The following is a 22,572-nucleotide window of genomic DNA, read 5'->3' on the forward strand; positions in this document are numbered from 1 at the left end:
AGCATCTACTAGCACCAGCTAAACCGGCGGATCAGACTTTCGATGATATTGTGGCTGTCCTGAAGGACCACTTGAACCCTACACCGTTGATGTTGGCGGAACGATTCAAATTCTATGCGAGAACGCAACGGAAAGACGAAAGCAACGCAGAATACTTGGTCGAACTGCGTAGACTAGCGAAATACTGCCAGTTTGGAGGGAATCTGACAGAGGCATTGCGAGACAAGTTCGTGTGCGGGTTGGCAAAGGAAGGAACGCAAAAGCGACTACTCGAAGAGAACGACCTTACACTTGACAGGGCTGTCCTTATTGCAGCATCGCACGAAGCCGCAGCGAAGGGAACTGCGGAAATGCAGCTAAAGACAGCAGCACTAAGTGTGGATCAAATTACCTCGACAACAACAAAATGCTATCGTTGTGGGAAGACAACACACGACCAGAACCAATGCTGGTTTAAGAACCAGGAATGTAGGAAATGTGGCAAACTGGGTCACATAGCTAAGGTATGCCGGTCAGGGAAGAAGACCAACAACCAAAGGACCAACAACCAAAGGAAGCCATCACAGGAAAAGTACAACAAGGTACACAAGGTGGCTGAGAAGAGTTCAGACGAACAGAATTCAGACTCAGACCCAAACGGCCAGGAGCTGGGTAGTCTGAGAATTCACAATGTGAGTAAGGAAGCTGACCTACAAACTATCTGGGTCATGCTAAAAATAGCTGGAATCCAAGTGAAAATGGAGTTGGACACTGGATCAGCTCTATCAGTCATAAATCGAAGGGATTACCACCGGCTATTCTCACATATACCCTTAAGAGATACCAAGTTCGTATTGCAGACATACACGGGGCATAAAGTATACCCCATGGGAAAGATAAGAGTCAAAGTGAGAGATAGGGGTAAAGAACACCCAAGAATGAACTTATACGTACTACATGAGGGAGGACCACCACTTCTAGGATGGGAGTGGATCAAGAAAATAGACATGGAATGGCACTATCTAAAAGCCATAACGAGTGAGGACTCGGTGCAGACAATCAGCTCAGATTCTGAAACGGATGACGATAAGACCAACCCAAATATGAAAGACAAGGCTGAAATGGACTTGCCGACGAAGGTTGGAAAAACGAAGGCATGCATAAAGGCTTATGCTCCAGAGAAGAACAAAGTTTCAGAACAGAACTCCACCGAACAACGACAACCTAGTTCGACAGAAAATTCTGAGCCTGTTCAAGTTACGGACATATCCATGACGGAAGAACACCGAGCTCGGACTCAAACTTATTTCAAATTACGACAACAATTAGAACAATTGAGTTACCGTCTCGTACAAGAGATGCAAACAATGAAAAAGTTCTATGACACCGAATGGGAGAATCTGGAAAGACAACAGACGCAGCTAGCTCAAGCCGAGAGCGACCATAGAGCCATCGTGACCAATTACCGATCACATCTCCCTTATGCTGTTCAGGAGTTAGAATATTTGCAGGAAGAAGCAAATGAAGAGGAATCTGCAGGAAGCCAGGATTTTATTCCAGTTCTTCTCTACGACTCCTTACAAGCAGAGTGTGAGAAGTTGAAAGAACAGTATGAACAGGCCCAGGCTACAATTCTGGAAGGGGTTAACTCGGCAACCTCCGAAAAGCTAGTTTCAGTGGAAGCATATGAGCAACTGAAGGTTGAACATGAGCAAGAAGTCCAAAGGCTGCAGGAAATTCTTGATGAGCTCAAGGCCAAGACAGACTCATCGGTAGAAGTTCCATCCATAGATGAGAAATTAGAGGTGAAAGACATGGCAGAACCTGAAAGACAAGATGTACAAGAACTCATAAAAATATTAAAGGAAACCCAAGACAAATATGGGGCGGCAATGACCGAGATTCAACAACTTGAAGAACAGATTCAACTGGGAATCCATTCAGTGGAAGAAAAGGGAACTGTAAGAAACACAGAGACTGTAAGAATGGCCTCTGAACATGAGCTAGAGAGCATCAAGGCGCAACTTCTCCGAGCGCTGGAAGCCAAAGTACAAGAGGAAAAGAAGGTGAAAGCATTGGAGGAAAAGGTGGATGAAATGGAGAAGACTCTGACCCACAGTGTTCCCGTGGAAGAGTTAACGGTCAGCCAACTCGACACGATGGGCCGAAGGGCCTCTTTCTGTGCTGTAAAACTCCTTCATATGCTGAAGGACAAGACTCTACAATGGGAACAATCTGAACACGAGCTTCAATCTTCAAAGGGAAGGAGTTCAGAGCTCTCAAAAGTTATGGAAATAGCTGAGGTTGCAACACAGATTTTACAGGGATGCCAAAAGTACGCTGAATCACGTCAATGTGAACAGCAGAATGTTGAAACAGCTGCTCCAGTAGAAGGATTGAATAGCCTGATCAATCAATCCCCGAGGGAAGGGGAAGTATTGAAATCACAAACGAGGTCATTAGTGAAGGATTTGCAGGAAACCCAGGAAGAGCGGGATGAATATGAACGCATGAAAAAGTCTCTTCAGGAAAGATGTCTAGGGAGGGAACAACAGTCGGCTAACGTCCAGTTGGGTACGGAAGAAGTAGCAGGCCCTCTCGCTAGACTAGCTCAGGACGACACCGAATATTACCATGACCTGTTGAGTGACACTGAATATTACGAGGATCTGGTCTGCCCAGCTTGTGATTGAAAACTCCCAAAGTGCAGAAATCAGGATGAAGCACTTAAAGTCTAAGGAACATAGGGAGATGGTGGCGCTACAGCTGGCAGCTGATAAGGGAGCCCCGAGAGTCTCCAAGAAGCAGAAAAGAAAAAGAAGAAGCAGAAGATGATAACCATCAAAATCATTATCACTCCTACCAGATCATGCACGTGGGCCCTACAAAGGGAGATAAATCAGTTGGAAAGTAAGAAAAATTACCAAGGCAATACAGCTGTTTGTAAAAGTCAGCATTGCTGGTTCAGCAGGACGGGAGTTCAAGCTGTTACGTCAAGGGGAAGACTAGTGGATGAGTCACGCTAGCAATGTGAACCGGCTACACCACAGCGATGTTGTTCGGACCGAGTCAAGACTAGAGACTGAATCTATACACTGTTCCCACAGAGACTGAACCTGTGAACTGTTTCCCACAGAGACTATATCTGTAAATTGTTTACCTGAAGTTGAATATATGTATGTTAATGAGAAATAGTATGTTGTAAGCTAAAAAGGGAGGATTGTAGTGTATGTAACCGTCTACCTTTAAGAGACTATTGTATGTAACCGTTCACCTTTAAGAGAACTATTTTAGGTGTGGCACTACTTGTTTGGCTTCTGTATACGGTAATACCGACGGTGACCACACCGGTATATAAGTGCTGTGGCATGATTTATAGGGCAGATTCGCCCTGACCTTCGAATAGTAAAGTCCTGTTGTATGTTACTCCTGAAGTCTGTGTCGTAATTAACTGCACAACCCACAGACTTTACACCTACAACCCTCCCTATCTCTGTAACCTCCTCCAGCCCCTACAACCCTCCCTATCTCTGTAACCTCCTCCAGCCCCTACAACCCTCCTTATCTCTGTAACCTCCTCCAGCCCCTACAACCCTCCCTATCTCTGTAACCTCCTCCAGTCCTACAACCCTCCCTATCTCTGTAACCTCCTCCAGCCCCTACAACACTCCCTATCTCTGTAAGCTCCTCCAGCCCAACAACTCTCTCTATCTCTGTAACCTCCTCCAGCCCCTACAAATCTCCCCATCTCTGTAACCTCCGCCAGCCCTACAACCTTCCCTATCTCTGTAACCTCCTCCAGCCCCTATAAATCTCCCTATCTCTGTAACCTCTATCAGCCCTACAACCCTCCCTATCTCTGGAACCTCCTCCAGCCCTACTTCCCTCCCTATCTCTGTAACCTCCTCCAGCCCCTACAACCCTCCCTATCTCTGTAACCTCCTCCTGCCCCTACAACCCTCCCTATCTCTGTACCCTCCTCCAGACCATACAACCCTCCCTATCTCTGTAACCTCCTCCAGCCACTACAACCCTCCCTATCTCTGTAACCTCCTCGAGCCCTACAACCCTCCCTATCTCTGTAACCTCCTCCAGCCCCTACAGCCCTCCCTATCTCTGTACCCTCCTCCAGACCCTACAACCCTCCCCATCTCTGTAACCTCCTCTAGCCCCTACAATCCTCCCTATCTCTGTAAACTCCTCCATCCACTACAACTCTCCCTATCTCTGTAACCTCCTCCAGCCCGTACAACCCTCCCTATCTCTGTAACCTCCTCCAGCCCCTACAACCCTCCCTATCTCTGTAACCTCCTCCAGCCCCTACAACCCTCCCTATCTCTGTAACCTCCTCCATCCACTACAACTCTCCCTATCTCTGTAACCTCCTCCAGCCCGTACAACCCTTCCTATCTCTGTAACCTCCTCCAGCTCCTACAACCCTCCCTATCTCTGTAACCTCCTCCAGCCCCTACAACCCTCCCTATCTCTGAAACCTCCTCCTGCCCCTATAACCCTCCCTATCTCTGCAACCTCCTCCAGCCCAATACCCTCTCTATCTCTGTAACCTCCTCCATCCACTACAACCCTCCCTATCTCTGTAACCTCCTACAACCCTCCCTATCTCTGTAACCTCCTCCAGCCCCTACAACCCTCCGAGATCTGAGGGTGGTGAACCTGTGGAATTCTCTACCACAGAAGGCTGTGGAGGCCAAGTCACTGAATATACTTAAGGAGATAGATAGATTTCTAGACACAAAAGGCATCAAAGGGTATGGGGAGAGAGCAGGAATATGATATTGAGATGGAGGATCAGCCATGATCACATTGAATGGTAGAGCAGGCTCGAAGGGCCGAATGGCCGACTCCTGCTCCTATTTTTCTATGTTTCTATCTCTGCGCCACTCTAATTCAGGCCTTTTGCGCATCCCCGAATTTTATCGCTCCACCACTGGCGGCCGTGCCTTCAGCTGCCTTGGCCCTAAACTCTGGAATTATCTCCCTAAACGTCTCTACCTCTCGTTCCTCCTTTGAGACACTCCTTAAACGCTACCTCTTTGACCAAGGTTTTGTGCTGCTGTCCTAATATCACCTTAAGTGGCTCGGTGTCGAATTTGTGTCTGATTTACGTTCCTGTGATGCACCTTGGGACGTTTGATGAGGGGACTAAATGTAACATTTCCAAATTTGCTGATGATACAAAGCTAGGTGGCAGTGTCAGTTGGGAAGAGGATGTGAAGAGGCTTCAAGGGGATCTCGACAGGCTCAGTGAGTGGGCGAGAACATGGCAGATGGAATATAAGGTGGATAGAAGGTAAGTACTGTAATGATATCAGCACATAGTGATGATATTTGTCTGTGTTTGATTACTTATGCCTTACAGCATATTTGTCTGTGTTTTTGATTACTTGTGCCTGACCAGCAGAGGTCATGTGAGAGACAAGCAGTCCAGAGGAGTTTTACTTTCAGTTTCATTCTAGATGCATCACAGCATAGTGTGTTCTGTAAAAAGCTGTAGAAAGTCTTGAACAAGACTTTAGATTAAACAACATTCTCTTTCAGAAATGAGTCTTTATTGAACCCAAAAAGAAATCAACACATGATGTCAGAAGTGGCTGAAAGAGAAAAAATCTGAAGTTAGCAACTTGATGGGACAGAGAAAGCAGTTGTGGCAAGTAAGCGAAATCAGCTCTCCACATATTAGCAAGCCAGAAGAGAACATCGTTGCTTACCATTAGAGAATAGCTAACGAAGTGAAAACTGGAAGGTTTACACCCACCGGCGACGCTTCAATTAACAGGTAATGTGGCTGAAAATTGGAGAAGGTTCAAACAACGTTTAGAGTTGTATTTAGCGGCAATCGGAGCTGACAAGAAAAGTAATAAACAGAAATCGTCACTGTTCTTGCATGTCATGGGTGATGAAGCGCTGGAGGTGTATAATAACTTCACATTCGCTGTTGATGGAGACAAAATGAAGCTAGATAAAATAATGGAACAGTTTGAGGCCTACTGCATACCTAAACGCAACGTGACCTTTGAAAGGCACAAATTTTTCACATGTGTACAGAAAATCGGCGAGACTATTGATCAGTATGTGACTGAACTGAGAAACCGGAGCAAATCGTGTGAATTTGGGGGACTCACAGACTCGCTGATAAAAGACAGACTGGTGTGTGGTATTCGAGATAATGGTCTAAGGGAAAGACTGCTAAGAGAACAAGATCTAGACCTGGGAAAAGCCATAGCACTGTGTAGGGTTACAGAGACTGTGAAGTTGCAGGCAAAGGAGCTGTTCAGTGACAGTAGCTGCAACGTGGATGCAGTGAGAAAGAACGGATTCAAACCGTTTAACAAAGAGAGCGCCAATGTGAAAAAAGAGACGTGGCCAGCAAACGAAAATGAAAGGGACAATCGGAAGTCATGTAGTCGATGCGATACACAGCATCCACCAAGAAAGTGTCCAGCATATGGTAAAACTTGCAATAGTTGCAACAAGAACAACCATTATGCCCGTTGCTGCAAGAACCAAGTGCAACAAAGCAAGGTCCATGCAGTAGATGAAAGCGACATAGAGGAATTCTATGTAGATGTTGTGTCTGAAAACAAAAGAGAAGAAAGAGACTGGATGTTGACACTAAAAGTGAACGACATACACATTCCATTTAAATTGGATACTGGAGCACAAGTTAATGTGATATCAGAGACTGATTTTAAGAGAATTAGACCCAGACCAAAGTTACATGGAATACAAGTGAAAGTGACCGGATACTCAGGTACTGATATACCAGTGAAAGGAAAATGCATTGTCAAAGTAACACACAAGGACAGAGAGCACACGTTAGCATTAATCGTGGTGCCAAAGGATGTGTAAGCCATACTAGGGTTAAAAGCCTGTGAGAGACTGAACCTGGTAAAGAGAGTCCTCGTTGTGGAAAGCGAAGGAGAGACAGTCTATGATGAACTCATGAAAGAGTACAAAGACCTATTTAAGGGTCTAGGCTGCATTCCAGGAGAACACACGATCAGAGTAGATAAAAGTATGACACCGGTCATACATCCATGCAGAAAAGTTCCGTTTGCTCTTCAAAAGCAACTGAAGGCAGAGTTGGACAGGATGGAAAGCCTGAACGTGATTCAGAAGATAGATGAGCCAACTGAGTGGGTGAGTTCCCTCGCCGTAGTGGACAAAAAGAATGGGAAGCTCAGAATTTGCCTGGATCCAAGAGATCTAAACAGAGCAATAAAGAGAGAGCACTTCAAGCTTCCTACACGTGAAGAAATCATGGCACAGTTTGCAAATGCAAAATATTTCAGCAAGTTAGATGCGTCCTCAGGATTTTGGCAGATGAAGCTGGACGAAGCAAGTTCAAGACTGCACGTTCAACAGTCCATTTGGCAGATACAGATTCCTAAGGTTACCATTTGGCATTGCCTCAGCTCCTGAAGTGTATCACAAGACTATCCATATGATCTATGAGCACCTGGAGGGAGTTGATACATCAATGGATGACATCATAGTATGGGGAACCACGAGAACTGAGCATGACGAGAGACTGAAAAAAGTGCTGGAAGCAACAAGGAAAACAAACCTGAAGCTGAATAGAGAGAAATGCCAGCTCGGGGAGACAGAACTGACATTCGTGGGAGATATCCTTAGCAGTGAGGGCATCAGACCAGATCCCAGAAAGGTGTCCGCCATTGAGAATATGCCAAGGCCACAATGCAAAAAGGACGTGCAGAGGTTTAATGGAATGATCAACTACATGGATAAATTCATATCCAACCTCATAAAAAATAGCGCTACTGAGAAGACTAACTGAAAAGAACATAGAATGGGAATAGAATCATGAGCATGAGAAGTCATGGAGCGATCTAAAGAAACTGCTCACAAAGGAACCAGTTCTGAGGTTTTATGACCCAGCGAGACCCATCAAGATATCATCAGATGCATCACAGAGTGGGCTCGGTGCCGTTCTTCTGCAACAATATGACTACTGGCAACCTATTGCATATGCATCGCGCTCAGTGACAGACGCGGAGACGCGATATGCTCAAATAGAAAAGGAGCTGCTCAGCATCACATACGCCTGTGAAAGATTTCACCAGTTTGTGGCAGGACAAGCAATCAGTGTAGAGACTGACCATAAGCCCTTGATTGCATTGTTCCAAAAGCCACTAAATAGCTGTCCGCTTAGAATACAAAGAATGATGATCAGGCTGCAACGCTATACACTGAATGTTGCGTACACACCGGGTAAACTGATATATACAGCAGACACGTTGTCCAGAGCTGTTGACCCAGGAGAGCCCGCAAACACAGTGAAAAGACTGAAGTACAAGGCAAAAGACAGTGGAACTGACTTCGACCAAAGCATGCTTGTATACCGCACAACGCCGCTCGAGTGTGGTATGTCACCAGCCCAACTCCTGATGGGACGTCGGCTAAGGTCAAACCTACCCATCCCGGAGAACCTCCTGAAAACAAAAGAGGGGGAGAAAGTGAGGAAGTTCAAAGAGCAACAGAAAGAAAAGCAAAAGTACTACTATGACAGAGGAACACAAAACCTACCTGAACTCCACACTGGTGACCAAGTAAGGTTCAAAGACAAAACAAACACATGGACTCAGAAGGGAACTGTCCTGAGTGAAGTTCAACCAAGATCATACACCATTCAGACAGATGAGGGTGCTGTTCTGAGAAGAAATCGTCGAGATCTTCTCATGGGACCAGCCACAGCAGGTCAAGAGACTGATACTGTTGAACAACCTGATCACACAGCTGAGAACCAATCATCTGAGGCAACAACTCAGATTCAAGGACAATCAATCAGAAAATCCTCAAGACACGTGAAGCCTCCTGAGAGACTCATTGAGCAAATTTAAGGACTATTGTTAAAGAAGGAAGTAATGTTATCTTATTCTTTCTTCAAGTTCTAGTGTATTGACATATTTCATGTGAACACACAAAGCAAGGGTAAAAAACCTTGATCATGATAATGTAAGTTCATTAAATGTTGTTAGTTAAAAGTAAAATACTTTTGTTTTAAGAAAGGGAGATGTAATGATATCAGCAAATAGTGATGATAATTGTCTGTGTTTGATTACTTGTGCCTTACAGCATATTTGTCTGTGTTTTTGATTACTTGTGCCTGACCAGCAGAGGTCATGTGAGAGACAAGCAGTCCAGAGGAGTTTTACTTTCAGTTTCATTCTAGATGCATCACAGCATAGTGTGTTCTGTAAAAAGCTGTAGAATGTCTTGAACAAGACTTTAGATTAAACAACATTCTCTTTCAGAAATGAGTCTTTATTGAACCCAAAAAGAAATCAAAACAAGTACTGCAGGAAATATAGGGACAGAGTGATCTCCTGGACGAGTTTCGATTGCCTAGATGGGTCGGAGAGGCATTTCCCAGATTTTTTCTCCCAAATTGGCCATTGGGTTTTTTTAGCTGGTTTTTCGCCTCTCCCGGGAGATCACATGGGTTCGGGTGGGATGGAGAGTGAAAGTAGATTTGAGGTTAGGATCAGATCAGCCATGATCTTATTGAATGGCGGAGCAGGCTCGAGGGGCCGATTGGCCTACTCCTGCTCCTATTTCTTATGTACTTAAATGTGAAGTTATCCATTTTGGTAGAAAAAACAGAAAGGCAGAGTATTTCCTAAATGGTGAAAGATTGGGGAATGCAGATGTGCAAAGGGACCCTGGGTGTCCTTGTACATGAGTCACTGAAAGTGAATGTGCAGGTGCAGCAAGTCATTAGGAAGGCAAATGGTATGCATTCATATCTAAATCATTAATGTACACTACAAACAGCAAAGGACCCAGCACCGATCCCTGCGGTACACCACTGGACACAGGCTTCCAGTCACAAAAACAACCTTCGACCATCACCCTCTGCCTCCTGCCACTAAGCCAATTTTGGCTCCAATGTGCCAAATTGCCCTGGATCCCATGGGCTCTTACCTTCTTGACCAGTCTCCCATGCGGGACTTTGTCAAAAGCCTTACTGAAGTCCATGTAGACCACATCAACTGCACTACCCTCATCCACACACCTAGTCACCCCCTCGAAAAATTCAATCAAATTGGTCAGACATGATCTCCCCATGACAAAGCCATGCTGACTATCCCTGATTAATCCTTGCTTCTCCAAGTGGAGAATAATTCTGTCCCTCAGAATTTTTTCCAATAATTTCCCTACCACTGATGTTAGGCTCACTGGCCTGTAATTCCCTGGTTTATCCCTACTACCCTTCTTGAATAATGGTACTATGTTAGCTGTTCTCCAGTCCTCTGGCACCTCCCCTGTGGCCAGAGAGGTTCTGAAAATTTGTGTCAGAGCTCCTGCAATCTCCTCCCTTGCCTCACACAGCAGCCTGGGATACATCGCGTCTGGGCCTGGGGATTTATCCACTTTTAAGCCCACTAAAACCGCTAGTACCTCCTCCCTCTCAATACTAATTTGTTCAAGTATATCACAATCCCCCTGCCTGATTTCTATGCCTACATCGTCCTTCTCCATAGTGAACACAGATGCAAAATATTAATTTAAAACCTCACCTACATCTTCCGGCTTTACACAGATTGCCACTTTGGCCCCTAATGGGCCCTACTCTTTTCCTGGTTATCCTCTTGCCCTTAATATACTTATAAAACACCTTGGGATTTTCCTTTATTTTGCCCGCCAGTGTTTTTTCATGCCCCCTCGTCGCTCTCTTAGTTTCTTTCTTAAGTACCCCCCTGCACTTTCTATACTCCTCTAGGGCTTCCACTGTTTTTAGTCCTTCGTATCTGCCAAAAGCCTCCCTTTTTTTCCCTAATCCATTCTTGTATATCCCTTGACATCCAGGGTTCCCTGGGTTTGTTGGTCCCACTCTTGACCTTTACGGGAACATGTTGGCGTTGTACTCTCTCTCTATTTCCTTTCTGAAAGACTCCCACTGCTCTGATGTGGATTTTCCTACAAGTTGCTGATCTCAGTCCACTTTGGCCAGATCCTGCCTTATCATATTAAAATCAGCCTTCCCCCAATGTAGAAACTTTATTTCCGGTCCATCTTTGTCCTTTTCCATGACTACCTTAAATCTCACTGAATTATGGTCACTGTCACCAAAATGCTCTCCTACTGACACTTCTACCACTTGCCCGGCTACATTCCCTAGAATTAGGTCCAGTACCGCCCACTCTCTTGTAGGACTTTCTACATGCTGGCTCAAAAAGCTCTCCTGGATGCACTTTAAGAATTCCGCACCCTCTAAGCCTTTCACACTCTGACTCTCCCAGTTAATATTGGGGAAGTTGAAATCCCCTACTATTATTACCCTATTATTTCTACACTTCTCTGAGATTTGCCTACATATCTGTTCCTCTATCTCCCCCTGACTGTTTGGGGGCCTATAGTACATTCCCAGCAAAGTGCTTGCCCCCTTTTTGTTTTTAAGTTCTACCCATATGGCCTCATTAGAGGAACCTGCTAAGATATCATCCCTCCTTACAGCAGTAATTGACTCCTTGATTAATATTGCGACACCCCCTCCTCTTTTACACCCCCCTCTGTCTCGCCTGAAGATTCTATACCCCGGAATATTGAGCTGCCAATCCTGCCCCTCCCTCAACCATGTCTCTGTGATAGCAACAATATCATATTCCCATGTGTTCATCCACACCTTCAGTTCATCTGCCTTACTCGCAAGACTCCTTGCATTAAAATAAATGCCATCCAGCCTTGCCATACTCCCTTGTGCCGTTACATATTTGCTCTGCCTTCCAGACTGACTTGTTTTTTCCTCTATATTTGGCTGTGCATCACCCCCTACTATAGCTCCACTCCGTATCCCATCCCCCTGCCAAGTTAATTTAACCCCCCACCCACAGTACTAGCAAACCTCCCCGCAAGGATGTTGGTCCCATTCCGGTTCAGGTGCAACCCGTCCGACTTGTACAAGTCCCACCTTCCCCAGAAGCAGGCCCAGTGATCCAGGAAACTAAAGCCCTCCCTCCTGCACCAACTCTTTAGCCACGCATTCATCTGCTCTATCCTCCTATTCCTATACTCACTAGCACGTGGCACCGGGAGCAATCCAGAGATTACAACCTTTGAGTCCTGCTTTTTAATCTGCTACCTAGCTCCCTAAATTCTTGTTGCAGGACCTCATCCCTCTTTCTACCTATGTCGTTGGTACCAATGTGAACCACGACCTCTGACTGTTCGCCCTCCCCCTTCAGAATGCCCTGCAGCCGTTCAGTGACATCCCTGACCCTGGCACCAGGGAGGCAACAAACCATCCTGGAGTCACATCTGCGGCCACAGAAATGTCTACCTGTTCCCCTTACGATACAATCCCCTATCACTATTGCTCTCCCACTTTTTCCTCCCCTCCTGTGCAGCTGAGCCACTCGTAGTGCCACGGACTTGGCTCTTGCTGCATTCCCCTGAGAAACCATCTCCACCAGCAGTATCCAAAACGGAAAATCTGTTGGAGAGGGAGATGGACCCAGGGGACTACCTTCCTAGTTCTTTTACTCTGTCTGGCGGTCACCCATTTCCTATCTGCCTGTGCACTCTTTACCTGCGGTGTGACCACCTCGTTAAACGTGCTATCCACTAAGATCTCAGCCTCGCGGATGCTCCACAGTGACTCCAGCCGCAGCTCCAGCTCCGAAACGTGGATTTTGAGTAGCTGCAGCTGGAGACACTTCCTGCACACGTGTTCGCCCTGGACACCGAAAGTGTCCCTGACTTCCCACATAGCACAAGAGGAGCACTCCACGCTGCCGAGCTGCCCTGCCACGTCCTACCCTTAATTTACTCCCTTTACTTCCATTAAATTAAAGAATATTAAATACACTAGGGACCTTACGTCCCTTTAAACACTACTCACTCTAAACTAGACACCTTACTTTTACTTCAACAACTGGACTGTAGAAATACTCACCAGGTCCTACTTACCAATCAGCTCCTTCCCTGGTTGTGACGTCACTTTAGCGGTTTTGCAGTTGTTGTTGTTTGACTGCTCCCGCTCTCGGACTCTTTCCCAACTCGCAGCACTCCGGTGTCTGGCCTCCTCTGCCGCGCTCCTTTATGGCCGCTCCGCCTTCTCTCGGGTCCCGCTGCCGCTCCCACACAGGTCCGCCTCCTCCGGTTAATGGCGGAGCAGGCTCGAAGGGCCGAATGACCGACTCCTGCTCCTATTGTTCTTATGTATGACTGTGTTAAAGGCGCTATACAAATGCAAGTTGATCTGGTTGGACTAAGGTCCATCCAGTTCACCTACTACCATCCTGGTAGTCACATGATACAACGATAATGGAGTTGTCAGAGTCAACGGAGACTCTGTTTCTCTCTCCTCGATGCTGCCTCACCTGCTGAGTGTTTCCACCAGCGACCTCAGCTCTTTCTGATTGATGTTCTGCAGCTGCTTAATCATCTGCAGGAAGTGATGTCAGGCCAGCCCCAGAGCGAGGACGGGATGCTGGAGCAAGGTCGAGCCTCGGAGCGAGTTCGAGGCCCAGGAGCGAGGTCAAGGACCCAAGAGCGAGGTCAAGGACCCAGGAGCGAGGTCGAGGACCCAGGAGCGAGGTCGAGGAGCGAGGTCGAGGACCCAGGAGCGAGGTCGAGGACCCAGGAGCGAGGTCGAGGACCCAGGAGCGAGGTCGAGGACCCAGGAGCGAGGTCGGGGCCCAGGAGCGAGGTCGAGGACCCAGGAGCGAGGTCGGGGACCCAGGAGCGAGGTCGAGGCCCAGGAGCGAGGTCGGGGCCCAGGAGCGAGGTCGTTCCCCAGGAGCGAGGTCGGGGCCCAGGAGCGAGGTCGAGGCCCAGGAGCGAGGTCGTTCCCCAGGAGCGAGGTCGTTCCCCAGGAGCGAGGTCGGGGCCCAGGAGCGAGGACGAGGACCCAGGAGCGAGGTCGGGGCCCAGGAGCGAGGTCGAGGACCCAGGAGCGAGGTCGGGGACCCAGGAGCGAGGTCGAGGACCCAGGAGCGAGGTCGGGGCCCAGGAGCGAGGTCGGGGCCCAGGAGCGAGGACCCAGGAGCGAGGTCGGGGCCCAGGAGCGAGGTCGAGGACCCAGGAGCGAGGTCGGGGACCCAGGAGCGAGGTCGAGGACCCAGGAGCGAGGTCGGGGCCCAGGAGCGAGGTCGGGGCCCAGGAGCGAGGTCGGGGCCCAGGAGCGAGGTCGGGGCCCAGGAGCGAGGACCCAGGAGCGAGGTCGGGGCCCAGGAGCGAGGACCCAGGAGCGAGGTCGGGGCCCAGGAGCGAGGTCGAGGACCCAGGAGCGAGGTCGGGGACCCAGGAGCGAGGTCGAGGACCCAGGAGCGAGGTCGGGGCCCAGGAGCGAGGTCGGGGCCCAGGAGCGAGGTCGGGGCCCAGGAGCGAGGTCGGGGCCCAGGAGCGAGGACCCAGGAGCGAGGTCGGGGCCCAGGAGCGAGGTCGAGGACCCAGGAGCGAGGTCGGGGCCCAGGAGCGAGGTCGGGGCCCAGGAGCGAGGACCCAGGAGCGAGGTCGGGGCCCAGGAGCGAGGTCGAGGACCCAGGAGCGAGGTCGGGGACCCAGGAGCGAGGTCGAGGACCCAAGAGCGAGGTCGAGGACCCAAGAGCGAGGTCGGGGCCCAGGAGCGAGGTCGGGGCCCAGGAGCGAGGTCGAGGCCCAGGAGCGAGGACGAGGCCCAGGAGCGAGGACGAGGACCCAGGAGCGAGGTCGGGGCCCAGGAGCGAGGTCGAGGCCCAGGAGCGCGGTCGAGGACCCAAGAGCGAGGTCGGGACCCAGGAGCGAGGCCGGGGCCCATGAGCGAGGTCGGGACCCATGAGCGAGGTCGGGGCCCAGGAGCGAGGTCGATGCCGAGGAGCGAGGTCGAGGCCCGGGAGCGAGGTCGGGGCCCCAGGAGCGAGGTCGGGGCCCAGCAGCGAGGTCGAGGACACAGGAGCGAGGTCGGGACCCATGAGCGAGGTCGAGGACCCAGGAGCGAGGTCGGGGCCCAGGAGCGAGGTCGGGGCCCAGGAGCGAGGACCCAGGAGCGAGGTCGGGGCCCAGGAGCGAGGTCGAGGACCCAGGAGCGAGGTCGGGGACCCAGGAGTGAGGTCGAGGACCCAAGAGCGAGGTCGAGGACCCAAGAGCGAGGTCGGGGCCCAGGAGCGAGGTCGGGGCCCAGGAGCGAGGTCGAGGCCCAGGAGCGAGGACGAGGCCCAGGAGCGAGGACGAGGACCCAGGAGCGAGGTCGGGGCCCAGGAGCGAGGTCGAGGCCCAGGAGCGCGGTCGAGGACCCAAGAGCGAGGTCGGGACCCAGGAGCGAGGCCGGGGCCCATGAGCGAGGTCGGGACCCATGAGCGAGGTCGGGGCCCAGGAGCGAGGTCGATGCCGAGGAGCGAGGTCGAGGCCCGGGAGCGAGGTCGGGGCCCCAGGAGCGAGGTCGGGGCCCAGCAGCGAGGTCGAGGACACAGGAGCGAGGTCGGGACCCATGAGCGAGGTCGAGGACCCAGGAGCGAGGTCGGGGCCCAGGAGCGAGGTCGATGCCCCGGAGCGAGGTCGGGGCCCGGGAGGGAGGTCGGGACCCATGAGCGAGGTCGAGGACCCAGGAGCGAGGTCGGGGCCCAGGAGCGAGTTCGAGGACCCAGGAGCGAGTTCGAGGCCCAGGAGCGAGGTCGGGGCCCGGGAGCGAGGTCGGGGCCCGGGAGCGAGGTCGAGGCCCGGGAGCGAGGTCGGGGCCCGGGAGCGAGGTCGGGGCCCGGGAGCGAGGTCGAGGGCCCGGGAGCGAGGTCGGGGCCCGGGAGCGAGGTCGGGGCCCGGGAGCGAGGTCGGGGCCCGGGAGCGAGGTCGGGGCCCGGGAGCGAGGTCGGGCCCCTGGAGCGAGGTCGAGGACCCAGGAGCGAGGTCGAGACCCAGGAGCGAGGTCGAGACCCAGGAGCGAGGTCGAGGACCCAGGAGCGAGGTCGGGCCCCTGGAGCGAGGTCGAGGACCCAGGAGCGAGGTCGAGGACCCAGGAGCGAGGTCGGGGCCCAGGAGCGAGGTCGAGGCCCAGGAGCGAGGTCGGGGCCCAGGAGCGAGGTCGAGGCCCAGGAGCGAGGTCGGGGCCCAGGAGCGAGGTCGGGGCCCAGGAGCGAGGTCGGGGCCCAGGAGCGAGGTCGGGGCCCAGGAGCGAGGTCGAGGACCCAGGAGCGAGGTCGGGCCCCTGGAGCGAGGTCGAGGACCCAGGAGCGAGGTCGGGGCCCAGGAGCGAGGTCGGGGTCCAGGAGCGAGGTCGAGGACCCAGGAGCGAGGTCGAGGACCCAGGAGCGAGGTCGAGGACCCAGGAGCGAGGTCGGGGCCCAGGAGCGAGGTCGAGGACCCAGGAGCGAGGTCGGGGCCCAGGAGCGAGGTCGGGGCCCAGGAGCGAGGTCGAGGACCCAGGAGCGAGGTCGGGGCCCAGGAGTGAAGACGAGCCCCAGGAGTGGCGCAGCGTGGACCAGGCAGAGAGGACCTGCAGGAAGGAGGGAGGAGGACAGCAGCAGTATGTTTGTGTGTGTGTGCTAGGCCGATGTAGCAGAGCCTGGTCTCCAATCGTCTTGGATCCCCTTGCCATTGGACCAAGACCTTGCTCTGTCAAGCCCATAAGGTAGCTGGTGTGCAATGGCCACCCCACGTTAAAAGAATTCACACACAGGCATCTTCCACCCTTTAAAATGAAGTTCGGGACCTGGAACGTCAGGACCCTCCTGGACAACCCCACACAGCGACAGACCGGAACGCCGTACTGCTCACCCCACCCACCCGCCCCTTCATCCATCGTCTGCCCCACCTGTGACAGAGACTGTAAGTCCGCATTGGACTCGTCAGTCACCTGAGAACTCAATTTTTAATGTGGAAGCAAGTCATCCTCGGTTCCGAGGGACTGCCCAAGAGAATGGGGTTGTTGACTGATCACAGCGACCAATCTCTAACGGTTAGTCTGCAACAGGCCCAGACACGAGGCGAGGAAAACCCCCCATTGGTGGAGAGCTTTAGGAACATGCGAGTGTCTCACCTCCTGACTCCCCAAAGTCTTTCCACCATCCCCAAGACACAAGTCAGGAGTGTGATGGAATACTCGCCACTTGCCTGGATTAGTGCAGCTCCAACAACACTCAAGAAGCTCGACACCATCTAGGACAAAGCAACCCGCTTGATTGGCACCCCATCCACCACCTTAAACATTCACTCCCTCCACCACCGCCGTACCGTGGCTGCAGTGTGTACCATCTACAAGATGCACTGCAGCAACTCACCAAGGCTTCTTCGGCAGCACCTCCCAAACCCACGACCTCTTCCACCTAGAAGGACAAGGGCAGCAGGTGCATGGGAACACCATCACCTCCAAGTTCCCCTCCAAGTCACACACTTGGAAATATATCGCTATAGTAATCTCGGATGTAATGCTTAAGTTATCCACCAGAGGGAGACAAATGCTAAGGGATTATATTTACTAGTATTAAGGTAACATTGCATTATGGGTAGAATGACTCATAGGATCCTCCATTTTTGCATCGTGCAGTAAGAATTAGAAGTGCATGCCTGTAGCTGTAAGAGCTATGTTCTCTCCTAAACTGTGTAATTAAAAAGTTAAGTTTTGGGTTCCTGAAGTCTCACTTATATCAGTTATTGGACCTTACCACTTGGATATAACAATCGCCATTCCTTCATCGTCGCTGGGTCAAAATCCTGGAACTCCCTCCCTAACAGCACTGTGGGAGCACCTTCACCACACGGACTGCAGCGGTTCAAGAAGGTGGCTCACCACCACCTTCTCAAGGGCAACTAGGGATGGGCAATAAATGCTGGCCTTGCCAGCGATGCCCACATCCCGAGAATAAATTTTAAAAAACCTGTTCCTCCCAAGCATGCTATGCTTACATAGAATTACATTGAATGTACAGCACAGAAACAGGCCATTCGGCCCAACTGGTCCGTGCCGGTGTTTATGCTCCACACCAGCCTAAGAACATAAGAAATAGGAGCAGGAATCGGCCACTCGGCCCCTCGAGCCTGCTCCGCCATTCAATAAGATCAGGGCTGATCTTGGGCTCAAAGCCACTTCCCCGCCCGCTCCCCATAACCCTTCACTCCCCTATCTTGCAAAAATCTGTCTACACCTTAAATGTATTTAATGACCCAGCCTCCACGGTCCTCTGGGGCAGAGAATTCCACAGATTTACGACCCTCTGAGAGAAGAAATTCCTCCTCATCTCAGTTCTAAAAGGGCGACCCTTTATTCTGAAACTGTGCCCCCGAGTTCTAGATTTCCCCACGAGGGGAAACATCCTCTCTGCATCTACCCTGTCGAGCCCCCTCACTATCTTATATGTTTCAATAAGATCCCCTCTCATTCTTCTAAATTCCAATGAGTATAGGCCCAACCTGCTCAACCTTTCTTCATAAGTCAACCCCCTCATCTCTGGAATTAACCGAGTGAATCATCCCTGAACTGCATCCTCCCAACATTTTTCATCTCACCCCATCAAACATAACCTTCTATTCCTTTCTCCCTCATGTGTTTATCCAGCTTCCCCTTAAATGTATCTCTGCTATTCGTCTCAACCACTCCCTGTGGTAGCGAGTTCCACATTCTCACCACTCTCTGGGGAAAGGAGTTTCTCCTGAATTCCCTATTGGATTTATTAGTGACGATCTTATATTGATGGCCCCTATTCTGGTCTCCCACACAAGTGGAAACAACTTCTCTATGTCTACGCTATCGAACCCTTTCATAATCTTAAAGACCTCGATCAGGTCATCCCTCAGTCTTCTCTTTCCGAGAGAAAAGAGACCCCGCCCGTTCAATCTTTCCTCATGTGTATAGCCTCTCAGTTCTGGTATTATCCTTGTGAATCTTTTATTTCTCCTTATCCAGTGCCTCTATATCCTTTTTGTAATATGGAAACCAGAACTGTGCACAGTGCTCCAAGTGTGGTCTAACCAAGGTATACGGAGACCAGAACTGTGCACAGTGCTCCAAGTGTGGTCTAACCAAGGTATATGGAGATCAGAACTGTGCACAGTGCTCCAAGTGTGGTCTAACCAAGGTATACGGAGACCAGAACTGTGCACAGTGCTCCAAGTGTAGTCTAACCAAGGTATACAGAGACCAGAACTGTGCACAGAGCTCCAAGTGTGGTCTAACCAAGGTTTACAGAGACCAGAACTGTGCACAGTGCTCCAAGCGTGGTCTAACCAAGGTATATGGAGACCAGAACTGTGCACAATGCTCCAAGTGTGGTCTAACCAAGGTATATGGAGACCAGAACTGTGCACAGTGCACCAAGCGTGGTCTAACCAAGGTATATGGAGACCAGAACTGTGCACAATGCTCCAAGTGTGGTCTAACCAAGGTATATGGAGACCAGAACTGTGTACAGTGCTCTAAGTGCGGTCCAACCAAGGTATATGGAGACCAGAACTGTGCACAGTGCACCAAGTGTGGTCTAACCAAGGTATATGGGGACCAGAACTGTCCACAGTGCTCCAAGTGTGGTCTAACTAAGGTATATGGAGACTAGAACTGTGCACAGTGCTCCAAGTGTGGTCTAACCATGGTATATGGAGGCCAGAACTGTGCACAGTGCTGTAAGTGTGGTCTAACCAAGGTATATGGCGACCAGAACTGGTCACAGTGCTGCAAGTGTGGTCTAATCAATGTATATGGAGACCAGAACTATGCACAGTGCTCCAAGTGTGGTCTAACCAAGGTATATGGAGACCAGAACAGTGCGCAGTGCTCCAAGTGTGGACTAACCAAGGTATATGGAGACCAGAACTGTGCACAGTGCTCCAAGTGTGGTCTAACCAAGGTATATGGAGACCATAACAGGGCACAGTGCTCCAAGTGTAGTCTAACCAAGGTATACAGAGACCAGAACTGTGCACAGTGCTCCAAGTGTAGTCTAACCAAGGTATACAGAGACCAGAACTGTGCACAGAGCTCCAAGTGTGGTCTAACCAAGGTTTACAGAGACCAGAACTGTGCACAGTGCACCAAGTGTGGTCTAACCAAGGTATATGGAGACCAGAACTGTCCACAGTGCTCCAAGTGTGGTCTAACTAAGGTATATGGAGACTAGAACTGTGCACAGTGCTCCAAGTGTGGTCTAACCATGGTATATGGAGGCCAGAACTGTGCACAGTGCTCCAAGTGTGGTCTAACCAAGGTATATGGAGACCATAACAGGGCACAGTTCTCCAAGTGTGGTCTAACCAAGGTATATGGAGACCAGAACTGTGCACAGTGCTCAAAGTGTGGTCTAACCAAGGTATATGGAGACCAGAACTGTGCACAGTGCTCCAAGTGTGGTCTAACTAAGGTATATGGGGACCAGAACTGTGGGCAGTAGTTTCCTGCTGCCTGCTCCCTTCGTCCTACTGCCCCGCCCGATCCCTTCAATCCCTGGGTGAAAGGTCAATGACTGACACCCGCAACTTACTGTTAGGAGAGCGAAAATAAGGCCCTAACACTGAACATTACCTCCTGTATAAACGCCATGTGCCAGTCAACCAGACGGAAGAACGGGTGTCCTTTAACCTCAGTGGACCTGTAAATACATCGCACGTCAATATGAGGCATATCAAAAAAAGATTCACTGTGCACGGGCTGGTGTCTCTCACTGCCCTCTCTCTAAGGGAGATATCAGTACACTGACTGGTGTCTCTCAATCCCTATCTCTCAGGGAGATATCCGTACACTGACTGGTGTCTCTCAGTCCCTCTCTCTCGGAGATATCTGTACACTGACTGGTGTCTCTCATTCCCTATCTCTCAGGGAGATATCCGTACACTGACTGGTTTCTCTCAGTCGCTCTCTCTCAGGGAGATATCCGTACACTGACTGGTGTCTCTCAGTCCCTCTCCCTCAGGGAGATATCTGTACACTGACTGGTGTCTCTCAGTCCCTCTCTCTCAGGGAGATATCTGTACACTGACTGGTGTCTCTCAGTCCCTCTCCCTCTGGGAGATATCTGTACACTGACTGGTGTCTCTCAGTCCCTCTCTCTCAGGGAGATATCTGTACACTGACTGGTGTCTCTCAATCCCTCTCTCTCAGGGAGATATCTGTACACTGACTGGTGTTTCTCAGTCCCTCTCTCCCTCAGGGAGTTATATGTACACTGACTGGTGTCTCTCAGTCCCTCTCCCTCTGGGAGATATCTGTACACTGACTGGTGTCTCTCAGTCCCTCTCTCTCAGGGAGCTATCTGTACACTGACTGGTGTCTCTCAGTCCCCTCTCTCTCAGGGAGATATCTGTACACTGACTGGTGTCTCTCACTCCTCTCTCCCTCAGGGAGTTATATGTACGCTGACTGGTGTCTCTCAGTCCCTCTCTCTCAGGGAGATATCTGTACACTGACTGGTGTCTCTCAGTCCCTCTCCCTCTGGGAGATATCTGTACACTGACTGGTGTCTCTCAGTCCCTCTCTCTCAGGGAGATATCTGTACACTGACTGGTGTCTCTCAATCCCTCTCTCTCAGGGAGATATCTGTACACTGACTGGTGTTTCTCAGTCCCTCTCTCCCTCAGGGAGTTATATATACACTGACTGGTGTCTCTCAGTCCCTCTCTCTCAGGGAGATATCTGTACACTGACTGGTGTCTCTCAGTCCCTCTCCCTCTGGGAGACATCTGTACACTGACTGGTGTCTCTCAGTCCCCTCTCTCTCAGGGAGATATCTGGACACTGACTGGTGTCTCTCAGTCCCTCTCTCTTGGGGAGATATCTGTACACCGACTGGTGTCTCTCAGTCCCCTCTCCCTCAGGAAGATGTCTGTACACTGACTGGTATCTCGCAGGGAGATATCTGTACACTGACTGGTGTCTCTCAGTCCCTCTCTCTCAGGGAGATATCTGTACACTGACTGGTGTCTCTCAGTCCTCTCTCTCTCAGGGAGATATCTGTACACTGACTGGTGTCTCTCAGTCCCTCTCTCTCAGGGAGATATCTGTACACTGACTGGTGTCTCTCAGTCCCCTCTCCCTCAGGAAGATGTCTGTACACTGACTGGTATCTCGCAGGGAGATATCTGTACACTGACTGGTGTCTCTCAGTCCCCTCTCCCTCAGGGAGATATCTGTACACTGACTGGTGTCTCTCAGTCCTCTCTCTCTCAGGGAGATATCTGTACACTGACTGGTGTCTCTCAGTCCCCTCTCCCTCAGGGAGATATCTGTACACTGACTGGTGTCTCTCAGACCCTCTCTCTCAGGGAGATATCTGTACACTGACTAGTGTCTCTCAGTCCCTCTCCCTCAGGGAGATATCTGCACACTGCCTGGTGTCTCTCAATCCCTCTCTCTCAGGGAGATAGCTGTACACTGACTGTTGTCTCTCAGTCCCGCTCTCTCAGGGAGATATCTGTACACTGACCGATGTCTCTCAGTCCCCTCTCTCAGGGAGCTTTCTGTACACTGACTGGTGCCTCTCAGTCCCCTCCCTCTCAGGGAGATATCTGTACACTGACTGGTGTCTCTCAGTCGCTCTCTCTCAGGGAGATATCTGTACACTGACTGGTGTCTCTCAGTCCCCTCTCCCTCAGGAAGATGTCTGTACACTGACTGGTATCTCGCAGGGAGATATCTGTACACTGACTGGTGTCTCT

General features: G+C 50.8%; 1 protein-coding gene across 1 annotated transcript in view; it reads right to left on the reverse strand.

The window, feature by feature from the left end:
- LOC147092224 (G protein-coupled receptor kinase 2-like) overlaps nucleotides 1-22,572 on the reverse strand; it is a 117,690-nt gene that overhangs the window by 32,804 nt on the left and 62,314 nt on the right. The window contains exon 15 of the mRNA XM_085975888.1: nucleotides 20,444-20,510. Within this exon, the coding sequence (XP_085832014.1) occupies nucleotides 20,444-20,510 (67 nt within the window). The remainder of the gene's footprint in view (nucleotides 1-20,443; nucleotides 20,511-22,572) is intronic.

The sequence above is a fragment of the Somniosus microcephalus genome, unplaced genomic scaffold, assembly GCF_052327205.1.
Source record: "Somniosus microcephalus isolate GS21.2 unplaced genomic scaffold, FLI_Smic_1.0 unresolved_chr2, whole genome shotgun sequence".
NCBI lineage: Eukaryota > Metazoa > Chordata > Chondrichthyes > Squaliformes > Somniosidae > Somniosus > Somniosus microcephalus.